The sequence below is a fragment of the Chiloscyllium plagiosum genome, chromosome 18, assembly GCF_004010195.1.
Source record: "Chiloscyllium plagiosum isolate BGI_BamShark_2017 chromosome 18, ASM401019v2, whole genome shotgun sequence".
NCBI classification, from domain to species: domain Eukaryota; kingdom Metazoa; phylum Chordata; class Chondrichthyes; order Orectolobiformes; family Hemiscylliidae; genus Chiloscyllium; species Chiloscyllium plagiosum.
The window spans coordinates 33,854,219-33,869,165 of NC_057727.1; the positions used below are offsets into that span (position 1 = coordinate 33,854,219).

The window sequence follows — 14,947 nt, forward strand, 5'->3', positions numbered from 1 at the left end:
CCTTCCTAACCTGCAATCTTCTTCCTGACCTCTCCGCCCCCACCCCACTCTGACCTATCACCCTCACCTTGACCTCTTTCCACCTATCGCATTTCCAACGCCCCTCCTCCAAGTCCCTCCTCCTTACCTTTTATCTTAGCCTGCTGGACACACTTTCCTCATTCCTGAAGAAGGGCTTATGCCCGAAACGTCGATTCTCCTGATCCCTGGATGCTGCCTGACCTGCTGCGCTGTTCCAGCATCACATTTTCGGCTCTGATCTCCGGCATCTGCAGACCTCACTTTCTCCTCCTATGTTAGCTTTGCTGATTACCTCAAAACTTATCCAAGTGCCTTGTTATAACATCTTTAACCCCATCACAGATGTTAACTAAGCTATAGTTTCTAAATAAAGCAGTTACATTAGCTGTTTTCCATTTTAAAGGAACCATTCCCAGAATATAATGAATTTTTAAAAAATTAAAATCAATGCATCAACTCTCATGAGCTACTTTTAAGACACTAGGATAAAATCCATCAGTTCCCAGGGACTTGTCAACTCTCAGTTTCAACAATTTATTCAGTACAACTTCCCTAATAATTGTATACTTGAGTTACTACTCTTTCAATTCCTGATTTAGTTATTGGAGATGTTACTTATATCCTCACAAGTGAGGACTGACACAAAATACATGTTCAACTTGTCTGCCTCCTCTTTATCCTCCAGTACGAATACCCCAGACTCAATGTTCTACAGGACCAACACTTATTTGGTTAATTCTTTTTTAAGAATCTGAAGGTTTTCCTCTGTCTGATTTTATTAATTACAATAAAAAGTAAGTAGGCAAAATGATCAAGTTTTGACATGTAATGAATTTATATAGAATCCCTACAGTGTTGAAGCAGGCCATTTATCCCATTGAGTCCACACCAAAATCAGAAGAGCATCCCACCCAGACTCTTACCCCTGCCCTTCCCATGGCTAACCCAACTAGCCTGCACATCCTTGGACACCATAGGAAATTTAGCATGACCAATCCATCCAACTTGCACATCTTTGTATTGTGGGATGAAATCGGAGCACTAAGAGAAAACCCACGCAGATGCGGGGAGAGTATGCAAACTCCACACGGTTCGCCTGAGGGTCCCTGGCACTGAGGCAGCAGTGCGAACCGATGAGCCACCATTCCACCCTGAACAATTGGTTGAACAGAGCAACTTAAATGATATTAGCTATTGAAGAGATGAGGAGGAAGCAAATCAGTTAACATTTGAACGTTTACTCAAAAGTTTTAATAATTCACATTCACCTTCTCTACTTGCTACATTTCAGCTTTATATGTACCAGTCTTATTCTTTCTCAGTCACCCACCTCACAATCAATGCCTTCCTTTGCAAGAGCAACAGCTGCATCCAGACAATGCCCCACACTTCTGGAGTGTGCAACTAAAGTGACATTAGTTCCTACAAAATAAAAACTAGGATTATTATTTAAAAACACTACATATCAAGTTAGTTTCAAATTCAGGCACAACATATGAGAGAAACAAATTATAAAGCCATTAAGTAAGCAAATGGAAACACACATGGAGGTATTGGATACTGTAGTCAGCTGGTCACTTTAATCACAAAAGTGGGAAGTACAAGGATGATAACACTCAGATTATTTGCATGAGAATCAAGCTGCATTCACTGAAGCACGTTGGAATTAATCTCAGCAGTGCCACAGGGTGGGGAAGGAGGGATAGAGTAAACAATAAGAAAAAAAGTGCAAAGACTTCTTTACTAATCGAGTCCACAGGTCATTTTCCAAATTGGGAATAGTGTAGATGATCTGCTTGATCTGTTTATAGTTACTGCTCTGAAACAGTATTCAAATAACGTACCTTTTAAAATATAGATTAAGTCAACTTCCATCATTACTCAAACCAAAATGTGAAATAGTGTTTAATGTGCATATCAATAATTTTTGTTGCATAGGAGGAAACCACTAAAGATAATAAAATAAATCTCAATATGGATGGCAGTAGAGAAGCATCATAACAGATCTGCACAAGGGGAGATACAATGCTAGAAAGTAAAATGTGCAGATTAAAGTACAGGATCAGTCATATTTGTGATACCTAGTTAAAAAGCTAAGCTCATACATTAAGAATGGCCAATTGGCAGCTAGGTACCAGAAGACAACAAATCTCAGTCTTCAAACATCCACAGTACAAATGAACCAAGAAAATGCTGGAACTGTTTGCGGAGTCTTTCCTTCATACACAGGCCATTCAGCCCAACCAGCCTATGCTAGTGCTTATACAACCTCCTCCCATTCCATCTAATTAATCCCAGCCTTTCTTCATATATTTTGAACCCCTGCTCTTGCACATATTCATCTAGTTTCATTTTTAAAATTAATCTATTTACCTCCAATCACTTTCTGTAGCTCCAAGTAATTTCTCATTTCTCTACTAATTTATCAGTTACCTTTTTAAAAAAAAAAAATGGTCTGTAGTTTTAGACTTCCCCATAAGTAGAAACAATCCACTCACCCTATGTAATCCATTCATTCCTTTAACCATCCCGATCAGGTCTTGAAGGCTTCTGTTCTCTAAGGAACAAGACCCTACCTGTTTGATCTTACCCGATTGCTGTTCTCTCCTAGTTCTAGTATCGTTTTGGAATTGGAATTATGCACTCAACCGGGTCCTATACAAGTTCAACATAACTTCATTACTATTGAAGGCAATGCCGTTAGAAATAAATCCAAGTGCTTTGTTGTCACTAAATACTTTGCTGGCTTGAAGTTCAACTTGTAATGATTTTCTGATCTATATCCCTAGATTCCACTATTCTTCTACCCTGATCAGTTTTCTATTTTCTAAGTTGCAAGTGATAACTACATTTTTCTTATCAGCATACTTTCACCCTGATTCACATTAAAATTTGCCTCCTAACTACCTAGTATAAAAAAATTGCTCATGCATTTTTGTATCCCCTTGCATGCTTGGTGTTAGTTTTACTATCAAATTTAATATCTACAATTTTTAATATTGCCAAGTCCAAATTATTCCTCCTGCATGATGTGTTTTTACATAATTAAATTGCTTCAACTCAGTCATTACTTCTCACCGAGTGCAACGTTGAGAAAGACTTGCTCATCTGACTGGTCTGACAACTTATTGATCTACCACTTGTTCTCATTTTTAAAAAAACAGAAACCAATACTAATCAACATTGGGATTTTACCTAAGTTTAATTTTATTAATTTTTTTTGAATACTTACACTGGGCTACCTTATACTCAAAGTAATTATAAGTTGTATTCGAGCTGACATTCTCTTAGGCAAATAATAAAATAGAGTACCCCCAATCGTACACTTTACACCTATTTACTTATATGGGGCCATCAGTTAAAAGATTAGGTTGTCTGGAAAAGGCTCAGTTCATAAAAGGCAAGAATGCCCACATGTTCCATATAGAATAGTCCCTTTGGCACTGGAAGTTACTCTCAATGAAGGATTATTCTGCATGCACAGACTCTTCACAGCACATTCTGCTACTGTATATGGTGTCTCATTGTACTGGAAGTATTTCAGTGAGATGTGCTGGTTGTAAAATTATCTTTATTTTACCAAAACTACCTATCTCTTTCCTAATTATCTTTCCTTTTCTTCCATTCCTATATGGACTTTCCACTTTGGACCAGACTTCTTATTCCCCTGCTATGATTGATGTTTGATTACCATCAAAGCCCAGTTGTGGCTTACAGAAATCTCCTCATCCTCTGACAATTCTTCCTTTTCCTGACTTGATGTTGTGATGATGCTGTCACTTTAAAAAGGTCATTTTGTCCTGGATATTTTGAGCAGAGATTGCAAAGATCCAAAGAGTCAAGGGAGACTTTGGGTTTCTTTTTAAAAAAAGGGAAGGGGGGGTGGCCAGTTCCCCATATCAGGTTTTTCTAGTTTTTTTAAAAAAAGTTGTAGCAGTCACAAAATGTTGGAGCTCAGAAGGGTTGCAAGTTTCCAGGAAAGGATTCCTAACCTACTTCCTCTGAAATCTCTTTGGACGTTGTTTTCTCTTGTCTGCAAGAATCAGTGTTTGAATTTACTTTTTTGCCAAGGTGTGTTTATGGGATGTTACTGAATTGGAACAGTTACTTAGTTGAATTGCTATATCAAGTTGGTTACGTTTTCCAATAGTTAATTCATTTTTTTTTGTTTGTTTCTACTGGGGTGTTGAAATACATTCTGTTTTGCATAAAGCCAATGGCTTGACCAGTTGCATCACATCTGGAACACACAAATCACATCCACCTTTTTAAAAAAAAAATAGGCTAAGGTCCAGGCTGCCACCTTAAAATACTTTCAGGGGTCTGACCTGGCCCATAACAGGCTGGGGGCTCACCTGGGACAATTCTATAATTCTAACTTGAATTTAACTTGGTTGTTGGACTCAAAAGGTGGCGAGTGCTAAGTGTTAGTGTCTTTGTTTCAGGGCTTGAATTTGGTTGGTTTAAACTGTACTTTAAAGTAGCAATGGCTGTTACAGTCACTAAAGGTTTTGAGAGTGGAAGAAGTGACTTCAGGAGCTTTACAAGAAGTGAGCAAGGCAAAACTGTTGGAATTGGCAGACAGGGTTGCCTTTGTGTGGTGAGAAAAAGAGATAATTACAGCAATTGTGGGATAACAAGGTCACAAAACCACCAGTTGAAACAAGAGGAGAAATCAAAGAATACAGATGAAGTTGAAGTCGAATTATCAGAGATCACGTTTGATCAGATGGTTGAGAAAAACAAGAATAAGTGAAGGACAAAGTGAATGTTTTGAGTTCAGAGAAATTAACTTTTTTAAAACAAAGGTTTTAATTGATCACGTAGGACCCTTTTCTTTCCATCCTTCACCGTGGATCAAACTTGAAAAGGTTCAGAAAAGATTTACAAGGATATTGCCAGGGTTGGAGGATTTGAGCTATAGGGAGAGGCTGAACAGGCTGGGGCTGTTTTCCCTGTAACAAGAGGCTGAGGTTTATAAAATCATGAGCGAGAATGGATAGGAGAAACAGACAAGGTCTTTTCCCTGGGGTCAAGTCGTCTAGAACTAGAGAGCATAGGTTAAGGTGAGAGGGGAAAGATATAAAAGGTGGTGCATGTATGGAATGAGCTGCTAGAGGAAGTGGAGGAGGCTGGTACAATTGCATTATTTAGAAAGCATCTGGATGGGTGTAGGAAGGGTTTAGAGGGATATGGGCCAAGTGTTGGCAAATGGGACTAGATTAATTTAGGATATCTGGTCAGCATGGATGAGTCGGACCAAAGTATCTGTTTCCATGCTGTACATCTCTAAGACCCCTATCTAAAATAAAAAGTAGAAATAGTATTGATTAGCAAAAATGGATGTGTTCACTGGATTTCCAGAGGTCATTCCATTATGCAACACAGATTTTAAAAAAAAGGATTACAGAGAAATTACTAAAATTTTTCACTAGATACAGATAGATACAGGGGCAAATTTTACTTCAAAATTATTCAGGGAAGTTGTGGATAGTTTATGAATAAAACAATTCAAATCCACTGCAAACCAACCAGAATCACAGGGACCATTAGAATGGTGGCATCAAACTTTAAAGACCACGTTAAGGGCTTAATGTCAAGCCTATCCAGATGACTGGGCTAAAGGAATTGTGTTTGTACTTTTTGCCATTAGGGATGCACTAAATGAATTGACGAAATTCAGTCCATTTGATTTAGTTTTTCAGCTTGAGGTGAGAGGACCATTGAAATTAATTAAAGAGAAATTTGTCAGTCAGAATTCAGACAGCTTAATCATTCCCTAAAATTTAACAGAGTGAGGGAATTGGTTAGAGTGCATGTAAAAGTATCAAAGCACATAATGAGACAGAAGCAGACAAGAAATCAAAAATTCACAATTTTACTAACAGAGATAAAGCGTTTGTTCCTTCCAGTGGTAGGTGATTCTCTAAAGGAAAGGCTTAGTGTACCTTATCAAATCGAAGAGATTGAAGAGAATGAGATAAATTATTTGATAAGGACTCCAGATAGAAAAAAAAAATCTGTGTTATGTGAAAACCCTAAAAAGTATATTGATAGGGAAGGAAAACAAAGAGGAGAGTGTGTTACTGGTTACAACAGAGTGAAGAACCAAGTTCAGTGGATTCTGAACTGGACATGCCTCAAATTAGAATGGACAATGAGGAAGTTCTCAAAAATTAGGATAAATTGAATTACTTTCCAGATAAAATCAAAATGACTGGAATGAGTTATTACTATCACATGGGGATATATGTGGGAATAAGCAGGGAAGTATTAATTTAACTGTGCATGAGGTAAATATAGGAAATGCTATTCCAATTAAGCAACATCCTTACAGATTTAACCCTCTAAGTGGTACAGGTACAAACAGAGATTGAATGCATGCTCCAAGACAGCATAAATCAAAGTGAGTTGCAGTGAATGGAGCAAAACTGTAATAATGGTGCCAAAACCAGATGAAACCTAATAAATGTGTGTAGACTATCACAAAGTCAAAGCAGTTTCAAAGTTGGATTTATATTCAATTTCATGTTTGGAAGACTATTGAGAAGGTGGGACAAACAACTTATATTTCCAAATTGGACTTACTCAGAAGATACTGTCACATACCTTTATCTGAATCAGAAGACAATTTTAGCTTTCATAACACTGAATGGATAGCACCAATTTAAAGTTATGCCACTGGTATGAAAAATGCACCAGCCACATTTCAAAGACTAACCAATAAAGTAATTCCTAGATTACTCAATTGTGGGGTATACATAGACAACCTGAATTTTTTAGTCACATATGGAAGGAATGTTTGCAGCATTTATCAAAATTATTCGGTCAACTTCAAGGAGGCAGGTTTGGGGATAAACCTGGCTAAGAGTGAATTCGCCAAAGCCCAAGTCACGTTCCTGGGTCATGTTATTGGCCCTATGGAATGTGAAAAGGCAAGTTATTGGCGAGTTTCCCATACTGACAAACGCAGCAGTACTATGATTCCTGAGATTTAGTGGGTTTTATCAGAAAAAAAAAGTTATTGAATTTTAGTGGTGTGGCTGATCCACTGACTTAATGAAGTAGTGCAAGAAATTTCAGTGGATGGCAGATAGTCAGAAGGCATTTAACAGTCTGAAAGCTGCGTTAACCACTGCCCTGGTGTTAGCCACACCTAATTACACAAAGCCATTCAAGGTGGCTATCAATGAGAGTGATACGGGTGTCAGTGCTGTACTCTTACAAGACGATGACTAGAAAACAGAAAAACTTATTGGGTATTTATTCATCAAAGGAAATATTCCACAATTGAGATGACAACTTGAGCTTGGTATTGGGTTATAACATTTCAACTTTTATACTGCCAGTAAATGTTTGAGATAATTGTATATACTGATCATAACCCATTAAAATTTTTGGAGAAATTTCAAGATAAAGACAGACGGAGATATTTAGTGGCAGAAATAAACAGCCTAAAATAGAACACAGTAGTGAATGCTTACAGGGTTAGAGGCGATGTATATAGAACAGAAAACATTACAGCACAGTACAGTGTAATAAGACAGTAAGACTAAGGGTTTCAGAATGAAGTCAAAATATTGAAGGTATTTTTTTTTAAAGAAAAAAGGCACAAGATGTGACAATGCTATCATTTTAAAAAAATTACTTTCTCTTGTGTGTTTTTGAAGAGAGGTTGTAAAGGCTGAAAAGGTGCCAAAGAATCTAGGGATTTTTTTTTTGAAAGAAAAGTTGTACAATGGAAGTGGAGTGGGCAGTTCTCCTAGTTTTTTTAAAGCTGTAGCAATCACAAGATGTTGGAGTCCAGAAGAGTTGCAAACTTCAGGAAATGATTCCTAACTGACTTTCTCTGAAATTTCTCTAGATGTCGTTCTCTCCTGCCTGTAAGGATCTGTGTTTGAACTTACCTTTTTGCCAAGGGGTGTGTTTACAGGATATTACTGAATTGGAACAGTTACTTAGTGAAGTTGCTGTATTGGGTCGGTTAAGTTTTCCAATAGTTAAGTTATTCTAAATTCCGCTTTCTTCAGTTTCAACTATAGCTTTAAATAAAAATTGTTTTGCTTAAGGCCAAGTGGTTTGACTAGTTGCATCAAACCTGGAACACCCACTTCACATCTTCCTTTAAAATAAAGAAAAGTTAAGGTTTAGGCAGTCAGTTCGGCTATAACACGATAGTTCTGTTCTTGTGCAATACAGTGTTTAAAAAAAAAAAATCACATAATATCAGCACCATTTAAACTAATGGGGCCAGAACTGCCCCATTAAAACTCTACACTTTGGAAACAGTGTCCCCAATTTGTCAATTGTATTATACTAAATTCGTGTTAACGAAATGCATGTTATAGCAGAATGACCTGTACCTTTATAAAATTGAGGGGATCTGGCTTGGTCCATATTAAAATGTGCAGCAATCCTTTTGATCCCACTACAACTGACTCTGAAGATATATTTTTACAACTGCTATACAGGTTACTACAGCAAACTGAAAAATGAAAATCAATCAACATTTCAGTTCAAGAAGAAATGTCCTAATCTAACAATTAATATGAAGCAATAGATTAAAGAAGAGCACTAATCAGGAGTTGGGAGGAGCATTATTGGAGGTTACTGAAAACAGTTAAGATGATTATTTTGGAAATGGGAGGGCCACTTCAGCCAAAAGCATTAAACCAAAGATGATTTATGAAGATTGCAGATGTAATGGCTGAGGAAAGGACATTACACCAACATGAGAAGAGAAGCATTAACTATTAGATTATGAAGTTATTGAACTAATTTAAATTATTTTTTGTTTAACATTTATGTTAAAATTCAAAGTGTATTTTTTTTTTTATATACATTCTTACCTTCTTTTTCCACTTTGGCTTTTCCTATTGGAATAACAAAGTCCTTTGACTGGAATTCCTCAGAAACTTCAAAAGGAACTCCATACAACAGTTCATTTTCCAAGAAAACAACTGCAAGATAAGGACTGGTTAGTGCATGCTGTGAGATATGCTGCATATTTACAACAATAACCATACTCATCAAATTCCAAAGGAAAGTGGGCAGGTGATGAGAAATTTAATAAAAGTTGAAAAACGATCAAAGTTAAAAAGGTGATGAACTATTAGCTTTCAACAAAAAAAACTATTTGCAGGGTTCAATGGAGAAAAGGAACTAAAAAAGTTCCAGTGATTACTAGTGTTTACCAACTCAATCTGGATCAGAAAATGTTCAAGCCTAAAATAAACATTCAAGACTATAAATGACAAGCCACAGTTCACTTTGCAGCTGCATATCTGACAAATCAGTTAGTGAAGATCAGTTAAAGATTTTGTAAAAAACTTAAAAAGCGCTGCCTCCAAATTTTATTTCTCAACATTAAAAACATATGCAACTAGACTTCCTTGGACAAAACCTGGGAAAGACAATAAAAATCAAGTTTCTTAAAAAAACAAAAATTTCACTCGTGGGATGTAGCTGTCACTGGTTGTACTAGCATCTACTGCCCATCGCTAGTTGCCCTCAAGTAGGTAATGCTGAGTTTTCTTCTTGAATTGCTGCAGCCCATATTCTGTAGGTAGACACACAATGCCCTTAGGAATGGAATTCCAAGATTTTGACTGAGTAACAATGAAAGAACGGCAATATATTTCTAAGTAGGTATTGACAGTGGCTTCGAGGGGAACATTTTCTTCAGCATGGAAACAAGCCCTTTGGCCCAACTTCTCCATGCTACCCACTTTACAGGTTACCATGTATTCGCTGCCCTTGTCTTTCTAGGTCATAGAAGAGATCATAGAATCCCCACAAATGCAGAGAGGGTTCTATCGGGGAGAACGCTGGTAAGTGGAGCTGAAATGCGCATCAGCCATGATTGAATGGGCCGAATGGCCTTACTTCCACTCCTATGTCTTATGGTCTTATGGTCTTATTTGGCCTGTCAAGTCTGCACTGATCTCCTGAAGAGCAGCCCATCCAGATCCACTTCCCATCTTATCCCTGTAATCCATCTAGCCTGCTCATCCCTGGACAGTTTAGCATGGCCAATCCAACTAACCTGCACATTTTTGGACTGAGGGGGGCAACTGGAACACGCGGTGGAAACCAAAAGCCAACACTGGTCAATGTGCAAACTCTATGCAGGAAGTAGTGGTTGTAGGTGTGGAAGGTCCTATCTAAGGATATTTGGCAATTTTGACTGCTGAGCATCAGCAGTAGAGGGATTGGATATTTGTGGGTGCGATGCTAATCACCAGACCGATTTGTCTTGGATTGTCAACGTTCAGTGTTATTGTACCTGCACTCATCCAGGCAAATTGGCTAGGGGCATTCTATCACACTCTTGACTTGTGCCTTTTGGGGAGCCAGGAGGCAAGTTGTTTGGTGCAGTATTCCTAGCTTCTGACCGGTTCTGGTAGCCACAGTTTATATGGTGAGCCCAGTTGGTAGCCGTCAGGATATTGTTGGTAATGCTATTGAATAGCAAGGAGTGGTGGTTAGATTGTCCCTTATTGGAGATAATCATTGCCTGGCATTTGTGTGGTACAAATATGTATTGCCACTTTTCAACCAAAGCCTGGACACTGACTGTGTCTTTCACACTTTGCGTAACATTCAGCAGCATTTGCAATCATTGGTGAACATCCCCACTTCTAACCTGGACCCAGATCACTGATGAAGCAGCTGAAAATGGTTGAACCTAGGACATTACTCTGAAGAATTTCTGCAGATTTGTCCTGGAGCTGTGATACCACAGTCATGACTGGATGCGGCAGAACTGCAAAGCTGAGACCTAATCTATTGGTTGTGGGATGACTTGGCTCTAACACTTGCTGCTTGGTATACAAGTAGTCCTGTTTCATAGTATCACCAAGTGATACCCATATTTGAAGCATATTTTGTTCATTGACAAGAATGGCAATTGTGGGTCTTTTGATACATTCTAACAATATACGTCTGAAATAGAACCTTAAAATCTTTCAAAAAAACTTACCAGGGTTATCATCTCGAATAGCAGATTTTAGCAAGCCTTTGGCATCTTCAGCACTCCAAGGACTAATCACTTTTAGGCCAGGGCAGTGACTATACCAGGCCGCGAAGCACTGTGAATGCTGAGCTGCCACTCCAGCTGAAGAACCGTTAGGACCTCTAAAGACTACAGGAACAGGAACTGCACCTGCTGACATGTAGTATGTTTTGGCAGCAGAATTTATAACTTGGTCGATGGCTTGCAGTGAGAAATTGAAGGTCATGAATTCACAAATGGGCCTCAAGCCAGCCTAATAAGTCAGTGAAGAGTTAATATTAAGAATCTGACCTTATTGCTCCAAGAACATATTACAACAAGTCACGTTCATATGAACTCACCTTAACATTTAAATAATAACTCAATATTTTAAATATTTTCATGGTAGATTCCTGATATGTTGACTTAATGTAGAAAACTAAGTTTTGAGTACAGTTTCATTATGACAAAGGAAAATTGATATAATCTTCTTTTCTGTTATGAAACTAAGTGTCTCAACTTTGATGATAAACAAACAAGTTTTAAAAAAAAAAATGTTCAGTGCTCCAAATATTAATTCCGTGAATAAGGGACAGTTTAAAAAAAAAATTGAAAGTACATACCATGGCAGCACCAACTGCAATTCCTGCAAAACCCATCTGAAAGAAAGGTGTAACAATTTTACACTTGAAGTTAATAAATGCACATCAGAGATGAAATGGTTGCTTAATAAGATATACCTCTGAAATAGGAGTGTCTATGATTCTCTTATCTCCCCACTTCTTCCACAGTCCACGGCTCACCTGCAGAAGTAAAACCATGAATATTTACAGCCATATTTAGTGCTAAATGTATGAAAAGTGGCACATCACCAGCAAGAGCTTACCTTGTATGCACCATCATACTGTGCTACCTCTTCTCCAAGTAGAAATACAGTTTCATCTCTTTCAATTTCCTCATCCAAGGCTTGGTTAAGAGCATCTCGATAGGTCAACTAGAATAGTATGAAAATAATCTGATTAATAAATAAAGAGGCTAGAATTTTTACTTCACTTATGAAAAAAAAATCAACAGAATAGCCAAAAATGGTTAAAATAGAAATACAGGTTTGGGAAATTCTTCTGGTTGCTTTTCGCTTGCTGGTATTTAGGAAATATTTTTTAGACAGTGATCGTTCACACATTTTCTCAAATTTTACAGGTATTTTGATTTTCAGTTAGTTATCACTTTTTTTAAAAAATCAGTTTCAAGTCCTCCACTCAGATACCTCACATTAAAAAAGTCATTCCCTAAATTTATTACACAAAAGTGTTTGTCCTTTCCTCATTGTATATTTATAGGTCAATGATGAAAATTAACAAATTCCATTTTTTTTTGCAATTAAGACAGACATATTTTTAAACCACCATTAAACATCAGAACAAAGCAATTAGGAGAGGGAGTAGGCAATTCAGTCCTTTGAGTCTGCTTGGCCATTTAACATGATAATGGCTGATCTTATCCTGGTCTTAACTCCACTTTCCTGCCTCCTCCCTGAAGTAACTTCAGAGAGGCCAGTATCCAGTCACCAAGTCATCCTTTATTTGCACATGTACAGTAGTAGACATTGGTCCAGATTCCTCAGAGCCAGCTTTCAGAGTGAATAGTATTTATGACAGCCCCAAACAGAAGACTATTCGAAGAGGCCCACTTAGCTGACCTCATTGCAGTCACTACACCCCTCACCCACTACCTCCAGTGACATAGGCCTGCTCTTGCTTGTAGTCTCTCCTGGGGCATTTACACACCAGGTCTGGTTCCTCCAACTCAACCTCTGATATGAGCGGCTTGTACCGGACCAAAGCATGCCTCTTGTGCTTGGAAATCTTGGAAGAAATTCATGCTCTTTGTCAGGCAGTGAAGGTATCAAAACTGTGGCATCCGCGGTGTTAATTTCAGACACATGAGCTTTCTTCAAGGCTAGATGGAGGGAAAGAACCTATGGGTTCCAAAAGCCTTTCCAGATGTTCTAAGGAATCAGATAAGTTTTGCTCCTGCCTCTTTAGAGTTTGCAGCTTTCATGTAGTCCACATACCTGAGCTTTGTATGTCATGGACCCAACTTCACATCAACCATGCCTCTTACCCATGCAGGGCCATTTTCATGGTAGCAGCACTAAACTTCATCCCCAGAAGTAAATTGTCTCTCAGAGTCTTCATGTCTGGCATTGGCACTCCTGTTGCAGTTTCACTCTTCAACACCCGTTCCCTTTCTCCATGATGGCCCATTGTCTGTGACCAACACTTCCAGGAGCCTATGTATTGCAAAAGATGCTTGCAACTTTTCAATCATCCCAATGTTTGACAAATGAACTATTTGAGTAAGCATTTGCAATGACCAAGAGCATTAAGCCAATGAAAGGACCTGTATAGTTGACTCGTAACACAGTCCAGAGTTTATCCGGCCATTCCCATGAACACAGGGGAGCCGCTGTCAGTAACTTAGTGTCCTTGATGGCACTCTATGTGCTGTCCCACCAACATGGCTAGGTCTGCATCCCACTCTCATCACCACTGAAATAACTCCAGATGCTGATATCCCAACACCAAGTCACCCTTTATTCACACCTACATAATACCTGATGCGAGTCTGGCTTGCTCAGAGCCAGCTCTTATACTGAACAGAAACAGTGATATTCTTGTTTACATCTCTCAGCCAGGGCTCCATGATAGGGGCTGTTAATCTTGTCCAATCAGGGAAATCATTTTCTATGAGGTCTACCTGGCTAAAGTTGTTGCAATTACTACACTTTGCATACCCCTTTATCCCACTTTTCATCAGAAAAGTATCTATTTCTTTCCTGAACTTGTTGATAGATTCTGCCATGACTGCACTCTTTGGGACAGAGTTCCACAGATTCACAACCCTCTAACAGAAGTAGCTTCTCTCATTCTATAATCTATGACCTTTTGTTCTAGACTGTCCCTTTTTGTTCTAGACTGTCTAACAAAGAAAAACATCTGTACACCGTCCATATAAACCATGAATTCAATCAATTAGACTTATTTTTCAGTGGTGACGTCCAATAGAAGACTCCCAAAGGCTGGACTTAATGACAATATTAAAAAGAACAAAATTATTATTAAACAGGAAAATTAAAATAAAGACAAAAACAAAACTTGGAAAACTCAGGTCTGACAGCATCTGTGAAGAGAAAACAGAGCTAATATTTTGAGTGCAGTAATGCTTCTTCAGAACTCCTACAAATATGCGAAGTTGAAATTCCTTCAATTCTTGACTAAACAAGCACCACAGATCACAGCCGCGATAAAACGACAAACTCTTCTCACTCGCAGGAGGTGACCCGCTTTACCTGAGCCGCGGCGACAGCCGACCGATGAAACTCCTTGCGTGACAACGCGCCAAAAGCATTCTGTACAAACAAAGACAAGTCATCGTTACTGCACAGATAGAGGTTCCAGAGACTGCTGCAATTTAATCGACGAATTTCTGTCCCCACTGCAAAAGACCGTCGTACCTTCCCTGCACGAAACAAACTCCTCAACGCCGCCATTTTTCCTTGTCCCCTTCAAGGAGACTTTCTAACGAAAAGCATCGACCAATCAAAAAGCATGATACTGAGACTGTCTCTGATCGCCATTTGAAATACCTATTATAGAGACCGTTTGACGTCATCGCGCATTGTGGGGGCGTGACGTTCCGCCGCCGTAGGGGTAAAAGCCTGGCCCCGCCTCCTTCCGCGTGAGCCGCCACCGCAAGGCCCTCCCACCACATGAACCGTCCATCGTCCAGGACCTTCCTCTCCAGGAAGCACCTGCCCTTCAGGCCCCGCCTCCCCCACGTGCACCGCCGCCCACTCAGGCCCCGCCCAGTTCCGCCTCCCCTCATGCTCCACCTCCTCCTCAAATTCCGCCCCCCGCCCAGCCCCCCCCC

The 14,947-nt window shown here is 39.0% G+C and overlaps 1 protein-coding gene across 1 annotated transcript in view; it reads right to left on the minus strand.

The window, feature by feature from the left end:
* Positions 1-14,643, minus strand: part of pdhb (pyruvate dehydrogenase E1 subunit beta) — a 20,604-nt gene extending 5,961 nt beyond the window's left edge. Inside the window, exons 1-8 of the mRNA XM_043708189.1 lie at positions 14,532-14,643; positions 14,367-14,426; positions 11,901-12,008; positions 11,755-11,817; positions 11,638-11,673; positions 11,003-11,288; positions 8,871-8,981; positions 1,352-1,443 (exon numbers count right to left, since the gene is read on the minus strand). Of these exons, the coding sequence (XP_043564124.1) occupies positions 1,352-1,443; positions 8,871-8,981; positions 11,003-11,288; positions 11,638-11,673; positions 11,755-11,817; positions 11,901-12,008; positions 14,367-14,426; positions 14,532-14,567 (792 nt within the window). The 5' untranslated portion in view covers positions 14,568-14,643. The remainder of the gene's footprint in view (positions 1-1,351; positions 1,444-8,870; positions 8,982-11,002; positions 11,289-11,637; positions 11,674-11,754; positions 11,818-11,900; positions 12,009-14,366; positions 14,427-14,531) is intronic.
* Positions 14,644-14,947: the final 304 nt, after the last annotated feature.